This window comes from Prosopis cineraria, unplaced genomic scaffold (genome assembly GCF_029017545.1).
Source record: "Prosopis cineraria cultivar Desert tree isolate PC_DT_omini unplaced genomic scaffold, ASM2901754v1 PC5, whole genome shotgun sequence".
Lineage (NCBI taxonomy): Eukaryota > Viridiplantae > Streptophyta > Magnoliopsida > Fabales > Fabaceae > Prosopis > Prosopis cineraria.
The window spans coordinates 37,358,249-37,380,174 of NW_026555336.1; the positions used below are offsets into that span (position 1 = coordinate 37,358,249).

General features: G+C 32.5%; 2 protein-coding genes across 2 annotated transcripts; one reads left to right on the forward strand and one right to left on the reverse strand.

Annotated features, from left to right (window-relative positions):
• Window positions 1-1,722: 1,722 nt before the first annotated feature.
• LOC129310440 (uncharacterized protein At1g32220, chloroplastic) lies at window positions 1,723-6,759 on the reverse strand. The gene is made up of 7 exons (XM_054952279.1): window positions 6,592-6,759; window positions 5,602-5,695; window positions 5,407-5,495; window positions 4,736-4,791; window positions 3,849-3,995; window positions 2,709-2,834; window positions 1,723-2,282 (listed from the first exon to the last, which is right to left on the reverse strand). The coding sequence occupies exons 1-7, from the start codon at window positions 6,687-6,689 to the stop codon at window positions 2,002-2,004; spliced, it is 891 nt and encodes a 296-aa protein (XP_054808254.1). The 5' UTR covers window positions 6,690-6,759; the 3' UTR covers window positions 1,723-2,001.
• Window positions 6,760-15,767: 9,008 nt separating this feature from the next.
• LOC129311475 (dolichyl-diphosphooligosaccharide--protein glycosyltransferase subunit DAD1) lies at window positions 15,768-18,469 on the forward strand. The gene is made up of 5 exons (XM_054953800.1): window positions 15,768-15,991; window positions 16,073-16,120; window positions 17,389-17,476; window positions 17,966-18,009; window positions 18,139-18,469. The coding sequence occupies exons 1-5, from the start codon at window positions 15,908-15,910 to the stop codon at window positions 18,220-18,222; spliced, it is 348 nt and encodes a 115-aa protein (XP_054809775.1). The 5' UTR covers window positions 15,768-15,907; the 3' UTR covers window positions 18,223-18,469.
• Window positions 18,470-21,926: the final 3,457 nt, after the last annotated feature.

Consider the following 21,926-nt stretch of genomic DNA (forward strand, 5'->3'; position numbering starts at 1 on the left):
AAGTTGTATTTATTTTTTTGTTTTTAAAAACAAAAAAAGTTTTGCAAACAAGTAAATAGAAAACACTTAATCAAAAAGGTTTTTAAATTTTCTTTTCAAAAATAAAAAACAAAATAGAAAACAAACAGGATATAAATTAGTTGATGTTAATTTCATAAGACAGTTGTTAAATTAAAGTTTACTGCGAAGGTTATGGAGAAAAGAAATAAAGAACAGATGGGTGAAAGTAAAAGACGTGTACCTTACATATCATGACATTTTTCCTGTCACTTTGATTAAATTTTAATTGAAAATTTGAATTAAAGTAATCCATCACTTGCCACTAGAAGAAGAAAAAAAAAAAAGAATTTGTAAAGTTGCTTCCAGGGAATTCAAGTTCAAAACTTGGCCCAAAGAAAAAGTCCAAATCGTGATTTCTCTAAAGGATGAGTTCATTCAGGTCAAGCAAAACAAAAAAATAAAGAAAGAAAGAACGAGTTCATCGCTAGCTCACTGTTACTTATTAATAACGACAAAAAGATGATGGGGAAAAGAAAAGAGGATTCATGGAAAGGCATTAACCAATTATTAATATTAATTATTAATTTAATTAAATAAATAAAATGACTTATTCCAAGTCAGGATTTCAGAACAAGGACATAAAGGAGAATCCGTGAAGGAGATCCACTCAAATTAATAAAAGAGGTTGAAGTCTAAGAGGATCCAACTCCACACAAAGGGAAGTTCAAATTTTAAATTGACTTGACATATTTTTTCTCGAGTTTATTAAAAATTGGTATCTTGTGCCAAAAGTATGAAGCTCTATATTTATCACCCGAGAGAGAGAAGATAATTTAGTTTATTTTTATTTTGATCTTTTTAATCCACTTCATTCCCATCATTCTCAATAACCAAACAGCAGAAACATGTTCTATAGTTGGCTTGAGCATAAGTTTCATGATAATCGAAAATAGATTTGGTTGATTCAATCAGCATCTTATGTTCATCACATTTGGATTATTAGGTTAAAATGAGACAATTTAGATTTGATTCCATTTTATTATTATATTTTAATATTCTTTGTTTCACGCTAATAGATGTATAATATAAAATAAAAAACGAATTTATCATATGATGAGAGAACATGAAGAAATCATTCTACAAGCAACAGGAAAGTCTTTCAAAGAGAAATTCCTTTGAATGTGCTTTTCCTTGTGGGATTCTATCATGGTTCCAGTATTTATCGTTGCAATGCGATCTGGACGATACAAATTTAGCTTCAGCGGTCTGAATTTAAAGTTTACTTTATAATTTTCAAGTGATAAATTCTATTTAAAAAAGTGGCAATAAAAAAAATATCCCTTTTGTTTTAAATTCTGCATATATTAAATTAATAAGTTATTTAAAATAATAGATAAAATAATATTAAATTATGAAGATCCAATTTTAACCTGGTCTTATCACCACAGGTGATGAATCCTGAAGCCGTCTCCGCCATGGTTTCTTTCACGATTTCTCCAGACCAATTTTGTTTGCCAGGTGGTTTGCTTATGTTAGCAGGTCTAGGCTCTGGAATCTGGATATTCACATAAGCCAGTACGTAATTTTGTTTTATAATTGTTTTCAAGTAATTATTGGACTCAAATTTTGATTTTCTAAAATAGGTATATCATTGTAACTGGGATAACCACATCCCAAACTGGAAAACATTGACCAGGTTAAAAAAAAAAAAAGGAAAGAAAATAGACAAAAGGTGCCATAAGCACATAGTTCTCTAAGGAGTCATGAAAAGTTGCTTACAAGCATGGATCTTTACAGAGATTCTTTTGACATTATACAATATGCATATAACAGGTAGAACTCAGTCTGTAGTGTTCTACATGTGAAACTCATATCAGATTACAATACTCCTATATTTAGGTATGAACGAGAGAAGGAAAAAAATTGCCACGTTGTATAATGACTGCAGCACAGCACTGGAGGCCTTCTTGTTGATCTCCTTTAGCTATTCCTGCATCTGGATCATGCCCTCACTTTTGCTGCAGCTTCCTTGATCTGATCAATTGTGAAAATGCCGAATTCGTCATCATCCCTGACAGCATTGACAACTGCAAGTGCAACATCATCAACACTAACAGGTGGGGCTAACAGCAGATCAGATCCAGGAAGAGAGTTTAAAGGTTTGGTGAAGTTCTCTATGGCCCGAAGAATTCTCTCTGCTGGCTCTCCCACCAAGTCTAAGGGAATCTCAAAACCATCAACTCTCCTCTTCCCGTATATGAAACCAGGTCTTAATACCACGCCTGAAGATGTTGAGATTCAAGGGAACTGTCAAGAATTCAGGTCAATGAAAAGCAACCCGGTTCATACAATACACGCTCAATATTTGATAGTTGATACAAACACCAATAGGTAAAATCTAGTGGTATGAGATTAACTACCCATGTTCACTTAGTTTTACACCCGTCAAACAAAAACATGAAAGCTACGGCTGGTTTCATAAGCATTTTCTTTTCAGGGAAATATAAAATATGCTGATATGCATTTTCAACACACAAACTACAATGATTTTATTTGTCTTCAGCTTCACAAGCTATCCAATCTTCTAAACAGGACAATTCCTAACAACGGCAGGTGGGGTCCCTGTCTCCATAACTCCAGCGCCAAATTTCATAATGCTGTTGGTAAGTTTCACCAAGTTGAGATTATTAAAGGCATAGAATAATAACCTGAATTGGGGTATTTGGAGAGAACCTCAGACTCTGCTTTCCTCTTTCCAGTGAAGTACGCAGATGAAAGTAAAAATGAAGGTAAGTTGTAATCATGAACTGAGATTAAGATGAATTTGGGAATCCCTGCAAGGCAACAAATATATTTTAAGATAAAAAGGGTGAGAATTAAGCATCCAATGCCATCTGGCCCCTATAGATTAAGATGCATGTTAAAACCTGCATAACAGCAGGAAAGAGCACTTTAACCAAAGATGATTTTTTTTTTAAGATTTTATGACTAGAACTTATTTAAGAGGCAAAACACTGTATCAAAAAAGAGCATCCGGACACTAATTTTGGATTTTATAAATAAAATTAGAAGATTTATAAAGACAATTTATGAAATGCATTTCATGCAAAGACATGCACGAGACCAAGCTTGGTTGAGAATGGACTCAATAGATATGGGCACCATTCCACTGTGCTAAAATGCATAGGAACCAGTGCAAGACGGCAGAGAGGGGGGGGGGAGGAGGCGAAATGGGAGAAAGGAGGCAAGTGTTGACGGAGAGTCTGAATTTAGATTCAATAATCAATCAAAAGTTAGCCCTAATACAATTAGTACTAATGGGTAATAGTAAAAACAGAATACAAATAAAACAAAAGGATAATTAAAGCATATATTTAAAATAAAAGCAATTGAAGTGTTATTTTCTAGACTTTTATTTCTTAGGGTTCTCATTATTTCACAAACGCCTAAAATTATTCTTCCATGGATTCCAATCATTTCCAGTATTTAGCCTTAATTGATGCTTTATCCCCAATTTGCAAATAATTCCCAATATCACTCTCTTGACCATACTTCTAATATTCTTTGCCCGTACTTTATCACTTCTGATCCAGAAACATGGCCACATGCTTGGTGCTTTTGTCTAAAAACTAACTTCACAAGGGCAGAGACAGAGCCCACGGCTGTTTTTGAAACTGCTTATAAACCAAATGAGTAGCTCCTTGTCAGTCCATGGTCGTTTAAAAAGGCATGTTATTGACATTGCTCTAATAATTTCAATTCTAAATCGAACATAACAAATATGAAGAAAAGCTAAGTACGTGTTATGATAATATTTAACAGCAAAATGATAATAAATGACTCCTCACCGTATTCCTTTGCAGCATCCACAGCAACTACATTAGCGTCACCATTAATCCTTTTCATCTGCTCCTCACTACCAAAACCCCCAAGGGTTGAAACCACAGCAGTAGCTCCAACAAGTACTTCATCCCAGTTGACATAAAATACATCTCCTATAGATTAAGTATGAGGTATAACGTTCAGTACTCCTACAGGAAACCAAGAAAGAAAGAAAGAAAGAAACATGCGCGTCCAGAGGTTGTGATGCTAAACAAACACTATCATAGTAATTGATATATAATATCTCATAAATTGCAGTCGACACTACTCCTTTGCAGTTTAAATCCTCACAACACAAAGTAGCCCAACTATCTAGTCAAAGGAGGCAGTGAGAACTTGTTAAAATTAGACTCTCTCTCTCACTCAATCAGATCACACCAGGCATTCCTATCTTCAGGCTGATATACCTCACCAGTTGCTAGGTTACTGTAAATAGGAAAAGATCAACAATTTTTATACTATTTAGTCAAATGTAAATGGAAAAATATTGGCAGAATATCTTAGCTGAACGCCAGATGTTTCACTTTGGAGTCATCAAATAAATACTTTTGACAACTAGAAGACAACCACATGGGTGAAGGAAAACACGAGAAAAATATTCAAACATGAATCTACTTGTGAATAAAGTAGAGAGGAAAATTTCTATGCAACATTATTTGGTAACAATAAACAAATGCTTTTTATTAAATTTGATTTGTATAAAACTTTACAATATTTGTTCGCTCCCCATCCTCACCCAATCTTTATTTCCTTAGAATGTTTGCACAAAAATCTTGATATTCATTGGCAAATACACACACACACACACACATATAATCAACAGCTTTTTGTCATAACGATACAGTTAACATGCCTGAAATCCAAGTAACCTGGTCTACCCAGCTGCCTGGGTACGTAGGACGACCTGACCTGTAACATAAAAAACCAGTTAAAAAATATACTTCGCTAAAGTAAAAGCAAGAGTGTATCACGTGCATGCAAAATATGCACGTGCATGTGGGTTTGGGTGTGTGTAATATGAACTGCATATGTAATGTTGTAATTTTGAACTCTGCATATGTAATATGAACAGAACACTTCAGTTGATGGCTTGCAGGAAAAAGGTCTAGGTATATAACGATACTTGGATCTAATTTCCTTTGTGTTAACTGTGTTAATATAGAAAAAAGAATTAAATAGAGATTCAAGGATCAAGCAGTAATGAATATGCTCAGGTACTGGTAATCCATTTCTCATTGCAAGTATCACTCTCCTTAAAATGCATATAGCCATTTTACATTTTGAGGATATACTCATTCTTTTACCCCTTTATGATGTCTTGTATTTATCTTCACATCAATTCTATATTCCCATTTACTACTTACTACACCTTGATTCTATCTATATGCTACGCGTTCATAAACACAAAACATAGAAGCCTAGAGAGTATGGGTGAGAGAGAGAGAGAGAGAGAGAGAGAGAGGAGGAAGGGAGGAACAGAAACAAATAAACAGATGCAGCCAATCTGTTAAACAATTCACATACCTGCTTAGGCTGATGACCTCCATGCCCTTGGATGCTGCTGCCTTGCATATAGCAGAACCAACAAATCCACTGCCTCCTAGGACCACAACCTACTAAGAAAAGCACATAAGCAAGCACTATTTTGCCAAAGAAGTTCCAGAAATCAATACTTTTTTATACTTTCAAATTATTTCAACAGTTAGATTGTCCACAAACCCGTTCACTTTTAACATCAGCCACAACATCTATAGTGGCAGAACCATAATCATCCCTGATACCTGCTTCAGCATATCTGCTACTAACCACAAACCTGCAGAAAGAAATACATTGACTATTAGCTATGAACACAGAAATAGAGAAATGTAGCCTAAGATTATACTGCAGGCAAGATCTGAAAAGCTAGAGGAAAAGCAAATTGTTCAATCACTTCATTATGTAGCTGCCATTGTAGATAGTATCCTGATGCTGAGGCCACCTGATTTTAAGACGAAGTTGTGCAACAAGAAGCATGGAGTTCAAGAACAAAGAAATTCATATAGGAACAATGGGCGCTCCGCAGGATAATCCGGAATATATAGGTTACACGCACACTAGAATGTGCAATACAAATGTGACGACTTTTAACATAAGTGCTTCTCTTCATTATGACCAGCCTTCCCCCACTAGGCCAAGCTAAATAATTGAACCTTGTCAAATGAATCAGTTCTGGGGAAAATAACTTTGTTAATGTCAAAAATAACATTACATATCGCACAGCTTATTTATCGCCTCATCCTCCCCAGCACAACCATGCAATTTTACTCATCGTACGGACAAATTAATGTTCCAACAATTGGGAGAAAAGCTTGAAATAATGCCCCAAACTAGCATAACTACTATAAACATTTATTCACTAACTAATATCATCACCATCACCAGGCTGAATTCTGAATTAACTCTATAATTTGAAGTCATAATATTAACATAATTGTTAACCACGGCCGAATGAAACAAGCGTTTCCACTAATTCAGTGACTCCACGGTCTAAAACATCATAAGTAGCAGGACAAGAAACAACACCTATCAACAATTACAAGTTTACAATCAATATCATCAACCAAACACGTGAGAACTTGAGGGAATCAACATGCAAGGGGGGCAGCAAAGTCTGAGAAAACAATGCTGTCAGGCGCGTTAACATTGAATATGGTGAGAGGGATTGCTAACCGGCTCTTCAAATGCAAAGTCGGCCGTGCTGGAAAGAAAGCTCTTGTCTGAGGAGTGGAAGAAGCAGAAATGGCCGGTAAAAACGAAAACGACGCCATTTCGGAGCTGAGGCTGAGGTTCGATCCTCCTCTGGATTCACCAGGCCCCAAACATACTGAAACCAGCAATGCTCCGGGTGTCAATAATAATAATAATAATAATATAATAACAATAACCTGTTTTTCTCTGGATTCGTTTTGCCCCTTTTCTTCCAATTCTGTAGGAATTTCATAATTAAAATTAAAATTTATACTTATACATTAATAATTTTTATTAAATAATTAAAATAATAAAACAAAAGTAGTAATTACTTTTTTCGTTTTAAGCATTATAAAAAAAAATAATCATTATTTAAATTAAAATAATTATAAATATTTACAATATCAAGTTTGTATTAAAGAAGTTGTAATTACTTGTCTTATTCTTGTCATTATCAAAAAAAATAATTATTTAAATTAAAATAATAATTAATATTTACTTTTTTTTAGTTAGTGATGTTAATTTTTATTTTAAATTGAAAGTATTTTAATCATTTTATTAAAAATTATTAATGTTAAAAAATTTTTAAAAAATTAAATTTTCGAATACCTTGTTATCATTTGCATATTTTAAAAAAAATTTATCATTTTTTCAATGAAAATATTTTGGAAAATACATATTAAATTATAAAAATAAAGTTAAAAAATAGAGGTAAGTCGCATCGTTGTTTTCCTTTTTTTGAAACTTTAATTCAGTATTTTTTAATTTGAAGTAAATCTTCCCCGAAGGGATATAAAAATGTATTCAATCTTCATCTGTCCTCCGTTTTATTCAAGTTAAATATATTTTTCCATGCTAAGAAAGCAAATGGTTTTTCCCAGCAAAATATGGTAAATATTTCTTTTCTTTTCTGGCCAGAAAAAAGGTCAAATAATTTTTTTTTGGCTGGAAAAAAACAAATATTTACATAAAAGGACTGCATTTTATAAAGGAAGAATGATGAGTACAAATCTCAGAAGAATATTTACGTTAAATTAGGATTTTTCCAATATTAACATTCTCAAATTCAATACTCTTTTTCTCATATTTTAGTATTAAAATTCTTAATTTAATATTAATATTCTTATAAAAACTTCGTTTATCGTTTTTCTTTTTATAAACCTAACATTGAATGTGGATGCTAGTCACCACCAAATCGCTTTCATTTGGGAGGTGATTTGTTCTTATGTTTCTCTTCTAGTCATATCTAATTTTTCCCAAATTCTCGCTAAAAACGTAGAGTACTAAATGATTTTAAATTTAAGGTAATTTTATAACAAAATAAATTTTATAGCGAACTTGTGCATTTAAATGACATTTGTATGAAGCAGACGAAGCATGCGTTATTCATTGCTGATATATATAAATATATATAGATATATATATATGTTGGGCCAAACTTCATGGCCTATATTGTTGTTTGATTGAATTGTAATAAACATTCTTCTTTGTTTTTGTTTTTGTTGTTTTTCGGTGAACAATACGAGGCCAAAGCCCAAACAAACGAATTGGATTGGATTGAAAGAATCCCCACTTTGCCAACCTCTACATGTCAGCAACGTCAAAGAATTGATAATTTCTCCAGGTCCATAAAAACTATTGCAAAAACCAGATTCCAATCACCCACAGCATTTCGGTTCTTCAGCAGATTAACCAGAACCCACTCACGCGATGGCAATGCAAGGGAGAAAAAATTCCTTACCATGTCTTCACAATTTAGATCTTGCCATACTTTCCTCGGCCTTGCACAGTGTCTCACAGCATGAGGTGTGTCTTTGTCAATTGATGCCCACAAAATTTTAAAACACATCACGGGTTTAATATAGCATAGTAAATCAAGGTTATCTTACGCGAAATTAATTAAAAGAATTGGCACAAACGCAAAGTTGTTTTTGTTTCAGTTAAATTTTTCAATCAAATAGTGAATATTTATTAAATAAAAAATACAAATAAAATAAAATTGAAGCCAAGGAATAAATCTGGGCTGAGATTAATAGTTAAAAAGCGTTATAGGAATTCTAATCCTCTTTTATACTCTTACAATTTAATTTATTTTGGTTATCGCATTTTAAGTTTAAAATCAAGTATCTACATTAGATTATATGGCTCTTGACTACGAAACCTATAATCTAACTATATTATTGTATCTTAAGTAAGTCATGATCTAGTTATACACAAGCCTTAAAAAATTATCCATGGCTCTTGAAAACGTGTGTGTGTCTCTCTCTCAAGTCCAAATAGATTAAATTTAATCATAAGTTTTTAATAAAGGATCTATTTGGTATTCCCTTTTGTCAAAAATGAAAACCAAGATCCAAATGCACATTAAAGTTGGCTACAAATAGTATAAGAACAAAAATAAATTTTGTTAAGCATTAAAGCATTCATCAAAATCAATAACTAAAAAAAAAATCTACTGACAAAGTATTAAAGGTTTATAGAATTTTTGAGGATAAAATAAAACTAACCACCCATGACTTCAAATATGCAAAATAAATTAAAAACAATACAAAAAATCAAAGGCATAGTAAAAAAGAGAAGAGAAATCCAAAAAAATCTCTCGAATAAGCCCCACAATAACTCTTTAAATTTCATTCTAGCCTCCAAATCCTTGGTTGATGCCCCAAAATTGTCTTCTCAATTCGGATATAAACTTTGCTCCCCTTAAAAGTTTGTTAGGGTTTTATTTGCAGCTTGTTTGCACCCTTTTGGCGTTTGATCTCTATCTTATCTCATCTAATTATATAAGATATTGTTTAATTTTGCAATTGAATTTTAAACCAACTTTTGCCACGCGTCTATTCCACACATTTATGGGCAATCAAACTCTTATTGATATCCACGCACGGTCAAATGACAAAGGGGTAATGTCCATGAGCTCCTCTGCACGTGGTTAAACCCCAATGCTCCATATGTCCACATGAGATCGTGCTTTCTTCATCCCTTGTCCACGAGCAAACATACTTCCAACGAATAGTCTTCTTCGTGTTGAGCTTTATCCAAGCATGAAGAGCTTTTCTTTTCTAATCATCCATGATTAGACATCTCTTTTGGGCATGTCTCTTAGGCTTTGAATGGTACTTGCAATTTTGACCTCTTTAGATATTATTTTTGCTCATGTTTCCTTAAAATACCTAAAAATCATTTAATGAGGTAATTTATCCATTTTTTAATTAATTTACACATTAATTAGCAAATGAAAGAGCAAAGGATATATATTAATTTAAGTAAAATATACACTTATCATCTACATCCCCCACATCTCATACAAATAAGTGATAGGTCTTACCCCTGCATGCTGAAGTCAAAAAGCAATTGCTCATTAAAAGTCATCAATAAACCCCCATTCCCTTATTAGCCTTTACAACTCCTAAATTTTCATCTAAATCTCTTCCTCATCATGGTTCCAAAGTCTCTTAATTTTTTTTATACATTTCAGTAATAGAGTATTTCTCCTTTCCCTTCCTTATCCACTTAACCCCATCTTCCCACTCATCACCCTTAGGAGGTAAAACTACTTGAATCTTAGCTATAATATCAGCAAGTAACTAGCTAGACAATTTACCCAATTTCCATCCCCCCTGTTTTCCTATAAGCTAAGCAACCTTAACGTCTTGAGATTCTATAGACAAGCTCCTTAACATTCTGTTTATTAATAGCCGCTCATTATCTAACTGCATGTCTATCCAAAAATTTACCTTTAATCCAAGCCCTAAGTCACGTTAAGTTTCTTAAAGAAATTAAGGTATAATAGTGTGAGTGACTTAGGTCATTCTATTATCAAGGAACAAGCATTTTGCAACCAAATCAAGCCAATAATCATGACAATTAAAAATTCAGAGTTGAAGCTAAGAGTTTAAGGAAGAAATTAAATGTTTATATTTGATTTTCATGTAAAGAAAATGTGCAGGAATCAACCAAATATCAAAATAGCTTCCCAAGACTAGATTTCACAATTTCCATCCTTGTTATTTCTCACCTTATTTCAGATTCAATTGCCTTCTTCAATTGGGGTGTAAAGGTGTCTTAATGACTATTAAGACTATATAATAGTGATTAAAACCTAATAACCATTGAGAATCTAATGCACAAACTACCTAAATAGATACACTAATTTGTGATCAATTCTTGAAACTAGTCTTAGCTCTTGCCTTAACCATGTTTAATACCTTAAGTTAATCAAGATGATGATACCAACTAGAGTTTATGACTTAAACAATAGATAATACATGTCCAAATAACAAGAGGTTGAACTAAAAGCATGCATTCATTTATCAAAACCTTAAGGCGTAAACACAAATACTTAAAGTGTAAAACTAGTTCAGGAATTAAATACACATTCTCTCATCTTTGGAACATGAATTTCTTCCATAATGATTAATCTAAGACTTAGAATCAATCATCAAGAGCATTTACATAATTAAAGAAGGAGAAGAGAAGAATTCAAAGCAATTGAAAGCAAGAGAAACAATTTAGAAGAATTCAAGATATAACTCTATCTTTCTTGGAAATCTGTAAGGATCTAGCCTCTCATGGTGAATTCTCCTTAAATCCTCTTTGAGATGACTTTCATGGCTTCAATACTTACTTAAGATGAAGGATCATGGTTAAGAAAGTGGAGAAAAATGAGAGAAAATTTAGATGAAGTGATGCTAAAAATTTTAGAAAAGTGAGAGAAGATAAGTATGTATTGTAATGTGTAAAATGAGGTGAGTGAGTGTATGCACGAACCAAATCCCTCTATTCAACTTGTGATGGTATAAAATGATAGAACAAGATGCGTTTCAGGTGATCAAAGCCATAAAATATCTAAAATTACTTAATGCACTTGGTTATAAGGTTTCAGAATGAATGTGACCATTATTCAAGCTATGTTAACTTTGATGCACATGTAGCTCTTATAGGATGCTCCAAACTTAATTAGAACTCATTAAACACTTTTAAAAATATGATCAAATCGTGATTAAGGGATGCTTGGTCAAAATCCTTAATGCTTAGAGTTATTTAAAGATCTTTGAATTAACTCTTGCACATATGTCACTTTAAAGTCTTCTTGCTTTGTAGTTTGTCATATAATTCAATATTTTGGCCATCTAATCTTTATCCAAATCCTTGTTTGAATCTGTAATCATACACATAAGAGTTGTCAAAGCATGTGTGCAAAATTTTAAATCAAAACTCAAAGCCAATTGCAAGATACAATACCATTTCTAAGCTCTTAGGTTATAAAACATGATAACCTAATATTAATGTCTTTGTCTTAGAACATTTTATAACTTATATCTTTTGATGTCTCTTCGCAATTTAGAATGAGTTTAGATCTCAAATTTTTTTATTGATCTTGGAAAGATAAAAGACACAATAACCAAAATACCCCTAGAATATGAATGAACCTTAATTAATTTTAAAGGCCTAGAAATACTAATTATGCAAGAATTAATCATCCAAGAATGCAATAATGCAAGAATATCATCTTAAAATATATGCAAATAATGCAATATGTCAATCCATTATTTACCTCCCAATCAATGTTTTGTAATAGCCTCTGTCATAATTTACTTAACCTTTTCCACATTAAAGAGTCACCTTGTTTGATCGTACATGTGTTAATGAGTGCATTTTTCCTTCCATTTTTCCAAAGGCATCACAATTCTATTTGTTGAACTCTATTTTGAAGGCCTCTAGTGCTTTATATATGCCTACAAAGTTATCCCATCTTTCCTTCACAGACTTTCAAACAACCAGTGTGTTAACAACACAGCTTTAAACTGGAATAGTTTGCATCTAGAATTATCAATTAGAGTCGAGCCCATCAGACCAGCCCTTTTAAGCTCAAAAATAACTAAGGTTGGGCTGGTATTTTGGAAGAAAAATGGTAATTTGGGCTTAAAAGGGCCCTTTTAAGGCAAAAAATAAAAGGGTAAGCCCTTTAGGAGCAGGGCCGGCCCTTTTAAGCTCTTTTATTATTTTTTAAAAAAAATTGTAATATAAAAAAATAAAAGATTAAATATATAACTCAAAGAAATGAACATATTAAATGCATTCATCTATCCTTCATTCATTCATTAAGATTTAGTTGATAATATTAGCTAAGTCTAACTTTTGTTGGTATTAACTTTGATGTTGCTATTTGATATTAGACTTAAATATTTAATTTTTTTATTGTTTTGATGTAAATTGATTTAAATTTATTTCCTTAAACTTAATTTTATGTATATTAACTTTTTTTATAATTATAAATATATTTTTTATAACTTTAAATTGATTTTTTTTTAAAATAAGGTTGGGGCTCTAAAGGCCAGCCCTTGTAAAAGGAAACCCTGACATATAATCGAGCTTATTAGGGCCAGCCTATTTAGGCCCTGGCCCTTCAAGGGCCAGTCCTTTAGGGTTGGGTTGGTCTTAATTGATAGCTCTATCTGCATCTTCAATTTTTTTCTTACCTTCTATATCATAATAAACAGGGTGGTTGTCAGATCCTATTCTCGGTGAAACTTTAATTGTCATATTTGAGAATTGTCACTACCATGACTCGTTACACAACCCTTTAACAAGTCTTTTGAATACTTTCTCCCTGTCTTGCCATTTCAATCCCTACTTAGTGAAGTATGAGTCCCTTGTCTCAATGTTAAACAACCCCATAATTGTTTACCCAATCCTTAAAGCTAGTACATCTTGCCAGATTCAACCCTCTGCCCCTTTTTGCTTAGAGGGAGAAGTAATGTCATTAAAGTCTCCAATGATAATCCAAGGTTTATTAATATTTTTTGCACATGCCTTCCACTTTGCCCATATCGCATTACGTCTCGTGCCTTGTCGATTTATGTACATTGATGTTGCAAAAACTCTTATTGATCCTTTATCATTCATGATTATGTGCAGGAATTCTTCTCCTTTTTCAAACATTTTAATATGTAAATTCTCATTTTTTTTAACAAAGCCAAATACCCCTTATGAAACCCTATGCTCCTACTCTTTCACATTAACCAAATCCCATAGTTTTTACAATATCTTTAGCCTTATAACCATTAATCCTTAGCTCAACTAATGTCGTTAAATTCAATTTATACATTCGTACCATTTCATTGACTATAACAACGCATTTTTTACCTACCACCCCTCAACAATTATAGATAATTAGCCTTATGCTTATAAATGATAGTTAACAACGCAATAAAGGACTTAATCCCCCCTACATTCCTCAAAGCCCTCCATATTTTATTCTAGCAAGTTGACATTAGTATCTTACATGGTGTAATCCAAATTAAGTTCACACAACTTATATGCCTTGTGCATTAGCCCTCTGTCAATCTCATTTGACATTGAGGCATCCCCTTCTGTATCTAAAGGAGTTTGTGTATGTAATGTCCTCAAACATGGTATTTTCTCCTCCTTGTGTTTATATTATTAGACTATTGACAAGGTCTATATCATTTTCCTGGATAAACACAGGACTAATTCTCATTATCAATGCCTTGTTGAATATCAGCTTTGCCTCCTTGTCCATCAACCCTTGCTATTTAGTTCTCTTGGGACTATTCTCATGATTCTAATTCTTTTTCCTTTTTTCATCTTCTCTTCTCGCCTCTAGTTTCCTCATGTCAGTATCATTTTTTATCTATACTCTAGTATTAATGGCTTGCTCTTCATTCTCATTATCCAACACTGCAAATCTAAAGGTTCTACCAAATCCCTCTTCACAAAATATGCCTCATCTCCTTTGTTGTGATCATTAAACCATTTGCCATAACTCTTGTTCCTCCTCTTCTACTCTGGCCATAGGGTTTTCCTTATCTACATTATTCCCTAGCCTCATCACCACCTTAACCTCTCCACAATTTTCTTTCAAATGCATGTATCTCCCACAATTTAAGCACAAGAAACCTAGACTTTCGTATTCAATCAGTTTGACAACTCCTTCAATGACATAATGTGGCAATAAAGGTTTGATTAAATTAATTTCAACAAAGAGTTAGGTGCACATACCTCTAGCATGAAGTGTTATGTGTGGATGCCTACTTTTAGAACCTTCTTAATCTAACTTTTGACATTCCACAAGATTTTTTTGTTAAAGTGCTTCATGTTGGTATCTGACAGTCTCACCCACACAGCAATCTTCAAGGTCTTCTTGCTTTTAGGGTTAAAATCTTATCTCCATCTTGTTATCCTGAGATAGGCATTACTGATTATCCAAGAGCCTCTTATTGATACTTCCACGCAGTCATCTTCGTCTTGAAGCTAGCCAGAAAGAAATCGTTGCCCACATCTGTAATCCATATCTTACCCTTCTCGCCTCACACAAGTGGAATCTTTTTTTTTTTTTTGGATAATGCTTTTCCCACAATTTGCCCGAGAAGTTGGACAACTAAGGTTCTTTCAAAAGGAAGATCCAATCTTTCATTTTCCTATCTTGATATGGTGAAATTAGGACATAGTGAGTCGGATTTATCAATAGAAATCCCCTTCATCAAATCTTTAATACTCTTGAAACCAATATCCATGGTATCTTCAGCTTCCATTCCAAGTAGCTCATTTTTGCTCACCTTCAAAACCCTAGCTTCTCTAGTCACTAATTTGCTATACAAGAAGGGTCTTTTCTTCCCTTCATCCTACTTGACATTGAGTCTTAATTGTGGGAAATCAACTTCAGTGAAGGTGATTCCAGGCTTTCACACCTTCATTTGACTATGTTCTAAAGAATATTGTTCATCCGTTGTTGTAGCTGCTTTGGCATGCAGTGGTATACTCTCAGCTGTTGGGAGCATTTCTGTCAATTTTTAAATTTTTCTCATTATTGCAATAAATAATTTTTTACTGGGCGTTATTCTGGAAATATTTTTCAAAACACATGCCTACCTATTAAGCTATCACTCAAGGTAAAAAAGTTCGTTCGTTGCTTTCTGCATACAATGTACAATTTATTTATAAAAAATTGTAAAAGTTGCATTATTTATAAGGGGCATGCCTCATACTCTCTCCAAAGCCCACCATTGTTATTAGTCTTTAAAATTGCAGAAAGTTCGATACTGGGCTAAATGCGGGCCTATTGAAGGCTACCACGTACCAACCAACGTGCTAAGTGCCAATTGAAAGTAAAAAGACGGTGTTACCCTAGAGTCAAGACGGCGACTTTGCAAATGGTGTGGCCTGGTTCGACCCGAACATTTTTTGAGGGCTCTGCAATCTTCATCATCGGTTGCCAATCGAGACTGTAGAAAGTAGCAGTCTGGGAGCAGAGAAGCGTAGCGCCAATTCGAGGATGGCGAGGTCAACTAGCAAGGATGCTCAAGACCTTCTTCGCGCTCTTTGGTCTGCTTATTCTGCCACTCCCACAAATCTCAAGGTTCCGTCTTCTCTCTTTCTCTGCCTTCGATTCCGGTCTCAAAAATCTAAGATTTCTTACCCATTTTACCCCTTTCTATAGATCATTGACCTGTATGTCATGTTCGCAGTGTTCACAGCTCTGATCCAGGTACTTTCCTAGTCACAATCTCGTTGAGCGCATGTCAATCCTTGCACCTCCCATTATTTTTAGATCTGTTTTCTATAATGTCGGCGATGGTTTTCAATTACATGCAATGGCGAAATTGTGCTTGTTTTCTGACGTGAATTGTGGTGATCATGGATTGACATTGCTTTTTTTTTTTTTTTTTTGAGCCGATCATTTTTCCCTATTCTGTTTTGTGTCGTCCAGGATTTAAAGGTGTTAAATATCCTAATAATGTTCGAGTCTACTGTAAATTAAACCGAGCTGTCCTATGTCCGCTGCATTTTAGGAGCGGCGGGTTGCTAATGACACATGTTTAGTGTGATTGTGTCGCCATTCAGATCGGTAAAAGCTTTTGCTTCTAAAGGTGCCTAGGTTTAAAAATTTTCTACCACTTTCTTGGCATAGAAATAAATTATGGTGAAAAAAAAAGAGAACTTTGTGAATTGAGGTGCATCACCTCATTTTATCACTGCCTTACCACTAAAACTTCGCGGGAATTGGGGAAAGCTGACAAATATATCTGTTTCAGTATATTGTTAACATTAATCCATTGTTTTGGTCGGTATTGTAAGTGAACCTGGATGTCAGTAAGGTATACCAGTCACCATATTGCATCCGAGGAACTAAGTGCTAGATTGACAGTTACTTGCTCAAGATGAAATTTTTCATGTCAAAGCTTTGGTTTCTCATGTCATGCCCACCCCTTGAATAGCTCTTCTTTTTTCATGAAATGAAAATTTAAAATTTAGTTCCTCTCATTTTGCTTCTGCATTTGCTTTTGAAGTATTGTATGGAGTTGTGATTTCAGTTTCTTTGCAAAGTGCAAACATCTCATAGTTTGATTTGTTTATATATTTATTGCATGCTGTATGCCATTTCTCATTCCTTCTGTGACATTGAGATATGAGTTGGGCGAGAATACAATTTGGATTAAATTGTGTTATACATGAAGGAAAAAAGCTATAAAAAACTTAGCGGTCTTGTGAATTACTGAAAAAGGAGAATTTGTATGTTTTCTGGACAACATGACACGTAACTGTGGAGATTGGTATTAAATTGATATATGTCACGGTTTAGTGAATTTAATTTCCTCCTAAGCTTCAGACACTATTTCATATTCGTTGGTTTTGCCCCTGATAAAATGCTTGCATAAACATACAAACAAGAATTAATTATCATTAATAACTTGGGACGTGGGTTTGCACCAAAGTTGACACTACTGAAACCTATGTTCTGTGCTGTGAAAACAGGTAGTTTACATGGCTTTGGTGGGATCATTCCCATTTAACTCCTTCCTTTCAGGAGTACTTTCTTGTATCGGGACAGCAGTTCTTGCTGGTAAGTGGCAAATGTCTAGTATTCATTTGCATGCAAATTATACCTATCTATATATACACAGATTTATGAACATTATGAGGCTATTTGGTTGTTGGAAAGGATGAGAATGAAATGGATTAAAGAAGTAAAGGAAAAAAATAAAATGACAAAAATGTGGAGGGGAGATAGGTCAATCATATTCGTGAGGAGGGAGGAGTAATTTAATTCATAAAGTTGGGAGATATAATTCATGAGATTTGCAGAGAGTGTGGTCATTCCCACATTTGTGGTATCGGGTTTTTCCATGGGAAAGATAATGTCAAGATGAATGTACAATCAGCTTATCATACTAAAATAAAGACTTTATTTTTATTTCTTTAATTCATTCTATTCTCATCTTTTCCAGCAACCAAGTGGCTTCTATGAGACTCCTAAGCCACTGTTAGTGGTAGGGCTTTATTTGTTATGGCCTTTCTTCTAATTGTCGTTGTGTTTTTTGTTTGGGGCCAGTTTGTCTCCGGATCCAAGTAAACAAGGAGAACAAGGAATTCAAGGTAAATTTTTCTGCTATTTTCCATTCTGAAATTCCCTGAGGTGATAAATTCAGTGATTTATTTTATCGGTCTTCCACATATTTGCTTCTCCATATGATGGATATTTACGAGTGCCATGCATGATTGCAGGATCTTGCGCCGGAGCGTGCATTCGCAGATTTTGTTCTGTGCAATTTGGTACTCCATTTGGTGATCATGAACTTCCTTGGTTGAGTTGTGGCAGGGGCTTTTGTTATGTGCAATAAATCTTTTAGATTATAAAAATCAACAGTAGCACACCTAAATCTTGTTTTTGTATTAGCCCCCCCCCCCCCCAAAAAAAGGCAAAAAATAGTCACTATCATTTAACTTAACGCTAGCCTGGTGTTGAACAGTTTTGGGCCGTGTTTTCAGCTATGCTATCAGTTAACATTGCAACCATTAAAGTTAATTTTTGAATACTTCATTCACTTTATGATTATATTACGTGTCAGTCATCCACGAGACATGTGGTCATAACTAATTGGGATATGTTTGAGTTGGGGAAAATGGATGTTGACCAAATGATTGATTATTATTATCTACACCAGCAATGTTGGGTGGGTCGTCTTTCTTTTTGTGGAAGAAAGGGGGTGGGGCAGGTACCTACTACGTATCATCCTTATCCTGATCACCACCGTAATAAATGCCTGTATCGCATTACTGTGGCACTATTCATTAGGGTTGTAGACCAGCCGGGACACATGATTGTTCCATCCCAAAAAGAAAATTAAAAAATATCGAGACTAAATTTTTTTTGTGTCCCGTCTCATTTCAAGAATTGTTCCATTTGGTTGGGAATTTGATTAGGAATGGGGTTGGAATTGAAATGTTTTAGTAAAATAGATAATGTAAAAGAAAAATTTATTTTATAAAAATTTTAAATTACATAACTTGTTAAATTAAATTCAAAATAACAAGAATATATGAATCATAATAATGATTTAAAGTAAATTTTGAGATATATAAGTAATAATATAAGTTTATAATTTAAAAGTCAAGTATATATAAGATATAATATATTATGATAGTAATTGCAAGTAACATTTAGGCTACAAAAGCAACAGTAATAAATAAATTAAGTATAACATTAAGGTTTTTTTTTCCCTTTAGTTGAGATATTTAAATGTATTGACTTTTTTTAAAAATAAAGCAAGAGATGTACTATAAATGAAAATTATTAAATAGATAAATATAACAATAAATTATATTATTATAACTATTATATTGTAAAAATATGGATTATTACTGCTTGTTTTGTTTTGTTAAATTATCTGTATCAAGAACTTTTAATTTTAATTAAGAATTGTAAATATTAAAATTATAATTAATATAATTTATTTACATATCAATTTTATATTTTATAAGAAGGAAACATAACAACAATAGAAAAGAAAAACTAAAAGTAAGACATCGAAGACCTACGGAGGCAGGGACGGACCATGTCACGAATTTTTGGATAAATTTTCATGATTTTTACTTGAAAAAAAAATTGGGAAAACAAATTTTGGTCCCCCATGTGTCATGTTCTCGATCCCTCACTGTATGAAGGTCTGAACAAATCTCCACTAGTTAGTCTTCAGGGGCGAAGAAATAAAAACCTGAATTAACATGCAAAGCATCCTCAACCAGGAGGTCGGCTTCAGCATTTTGTTTTGATTGAAATCAATTATATTAATAAAATTAATATAATAATAAAATATATTAACATACTCTCTTTACATCGCAATATAAGTCATAATTAACTAATTTATAATTTATAAATAATGTGAGTTGAAACCTTAAATTTTTATAAATGTCTGTATATTTTCATTTATACTCTCGTTAAATATCTTATATAAAAGTATTGATGATAGTAATTAAAATTTTAATACATATTTTTTTTAAAAAGGAGTGATAAATAAAATAGGGGTATAATGGAAAAAAACAGATATAAAATTTATTCAATATCTTATATTTCGAACCAAGTAAGGTTTTTAAAAGATGTCTTGTGTTATGGTTCAGAAGCAGTAATTAATATATTTAATGCCTATTAATTTTTGAAAGAAAAAAAATAATACACACACAATATTTGTAATAGGACATGACATTCCTAGTCAATGTTGTGTCTTATTCTATCTCAAACCTTTTTTTGTCCTTTTTTGTAAAGTCCCATTTTCACCTTTTTCAGTCTGAAAAAACCCATCTTAATATGATTAAGATAAAATTGAATTGATTGGCATAGGTTTAAGGTTGAACTTCTTCCATGTTTCATTATTCCGACTCTTCCATCCAGTTATTCCCCCTTGAGAAACAATGGAGCACGGACCTTGAGAAATTTCTCCCAGTAGTATAATTTGTTTACTTGTATTTTATATTTATATTGATGGTATGGATAATCACAATCAATTGTTAGTTAGTGGGGAAGGATACAGTTCATTTTATTCTCACTATAGACATAGAAGACCCGCCCTAGTTAATAAATCACTATCAATTTATAATTTGTTGATTTGTACTTTATAAGTATAATTGATCAAATTTTATTAACTTCATTAATTAAAAAAAAAACTTTTCTCGAGCATTCATAAACATATTTGGGACAAAATATAGCTTTTTGACAGATTATTTTTGTGACTTATCAACCATCATTATAATGTATCAAATTTGTAATAGGTTACAATATATGAACGAGTATTGGAGTTTTATGCAAATTTGGAATGACCTGGTATACATATAATGCAGACAAATCAAGCCCACTTTCAATAAAAACTAAGGCTTTTTCTGAAATGAAAAGAAATTAGGAAGAAGGAAAAATTATGAAAAAAAAAACTAGAAGAAAAAGACATTTCACCCATGCTTTCCCCATGACTTTCCTTCAGAGGGGAATTAAAGAAAAAATTTATATCAAAGAGGGGAAAAAAAAAAAATTGTCCCTTTCAAACGAAGGGTAAATGTGGCCACGCGGGTCTCATATAAATGCGAAATAAGTTTTTTTTTTTTTTGGGGTAACATGAATAGTAGCTTGTACATTGCCTCATTTTTTTTTTTTTTGGGCACAGCAAAGTATTGCTAATTGTCTCCCTTAACAAGGCGAATATATTACTGGACCTTGTTCGGAGCCAAGTCATCTGCACGTTGGCCTAAAAAAGAGCCATCCATGCAAATTAAACTGAAACGTTCATTTTTGGCCAAAAAAAAAAAAAAAGTGAAACGTTCAATGCCATTAGGCTGTTTAAAAAATGGGTGAATTTTAGTTAAGGACTTTTATAAAGAATTAATTTCAGGTAGATTCAAAAAAAAAAAATAAAATTTTAGTTTAGTTCACATGAAAAAAATTAAAAGAATTTCAACGATCAAAAAATTAAAATATCCTTTACTTATTATATATAATTATTAGTTATTAATTTTTTGACTTCACTTATTAATTTATAAATATTAGTTACAAATTACATGAATTGACATGTCAATAATTATATAAGATTTGACATTAATTTTTTAATTATAAGTAACGGTATCATCAGTTGTTAAATTACTAACTTTACTTGTTAATTTATCAATATCAATTATAAATTATTGATAAGTCTTATAATTTAATAACATCAATTTTAAATTATTGACAGTTCTTGTAAATTATAACTAATGTTAATAAATTAATAAATAAATTTAACAAATTAATAACAAATGATATTAATTGTTTGATAAAATGATATAATTTTACAAGTGATATTGATAAATTAACAAGTGCAATAAAAAAATTAATAACTAATAATTCTACATAACAGATTAAAAGTATTCTGGACTTTTCATTATTAAAATTTTTTTAACTTTTTTTTTAGATTGAACTATAATTTTAATTTTTTTAAACTCACGTAAAATTAATTTTCTATAACGATTCTCATCTAAATTTATCCCTTAAAAAA

Bases quoted from the DNA above. Each gene is read 5' to 3' on its own strand.
- LOC129310440 (XM_054952279.1), bottom strand. From the start codon at position 6,689: ATGGCGTCGTTTTCGTTTTTACCGGCCATTTCTGCTTCTTCCACTCCT. The intron at 2,835-3,848 runs GTGAGGAGTCAT...GTTGCCTTGCAG, and splicing joins GGATGCTGCAAAGGAATACG to GGATTCCCAAATTCATCTTA. The intron at 2,283-2,708 runs GTTATTATTCTA...CAACATCTTCAG, and splicing joins CTCCAAATACCCCAATTCAG to GCGTGGTATTAAGACCTGGT.
- LOC129311475 (XM_054953800.1), top strand. From the start codon at position 15,908: ATGGCGAGGTCAACTAGCAAGGATGCTCAAGACCTTCTTCGCGCTCTT. The intron at 15,992-16,072 runs GTTCCGTCTTCT...CCCTTTCTATAG, and splicing joins CCACTCCCACAAATCTCAAG to ATCATTGACCTGTATGTCAT. The intron at 17,477-17,965 runs GTAAGTGGCAAA...GTTTGGGGCCAG, and splicing joins CGGGACAGCAGTTCTTGCTG to TTTGTCTCCGGATCCAAGTA.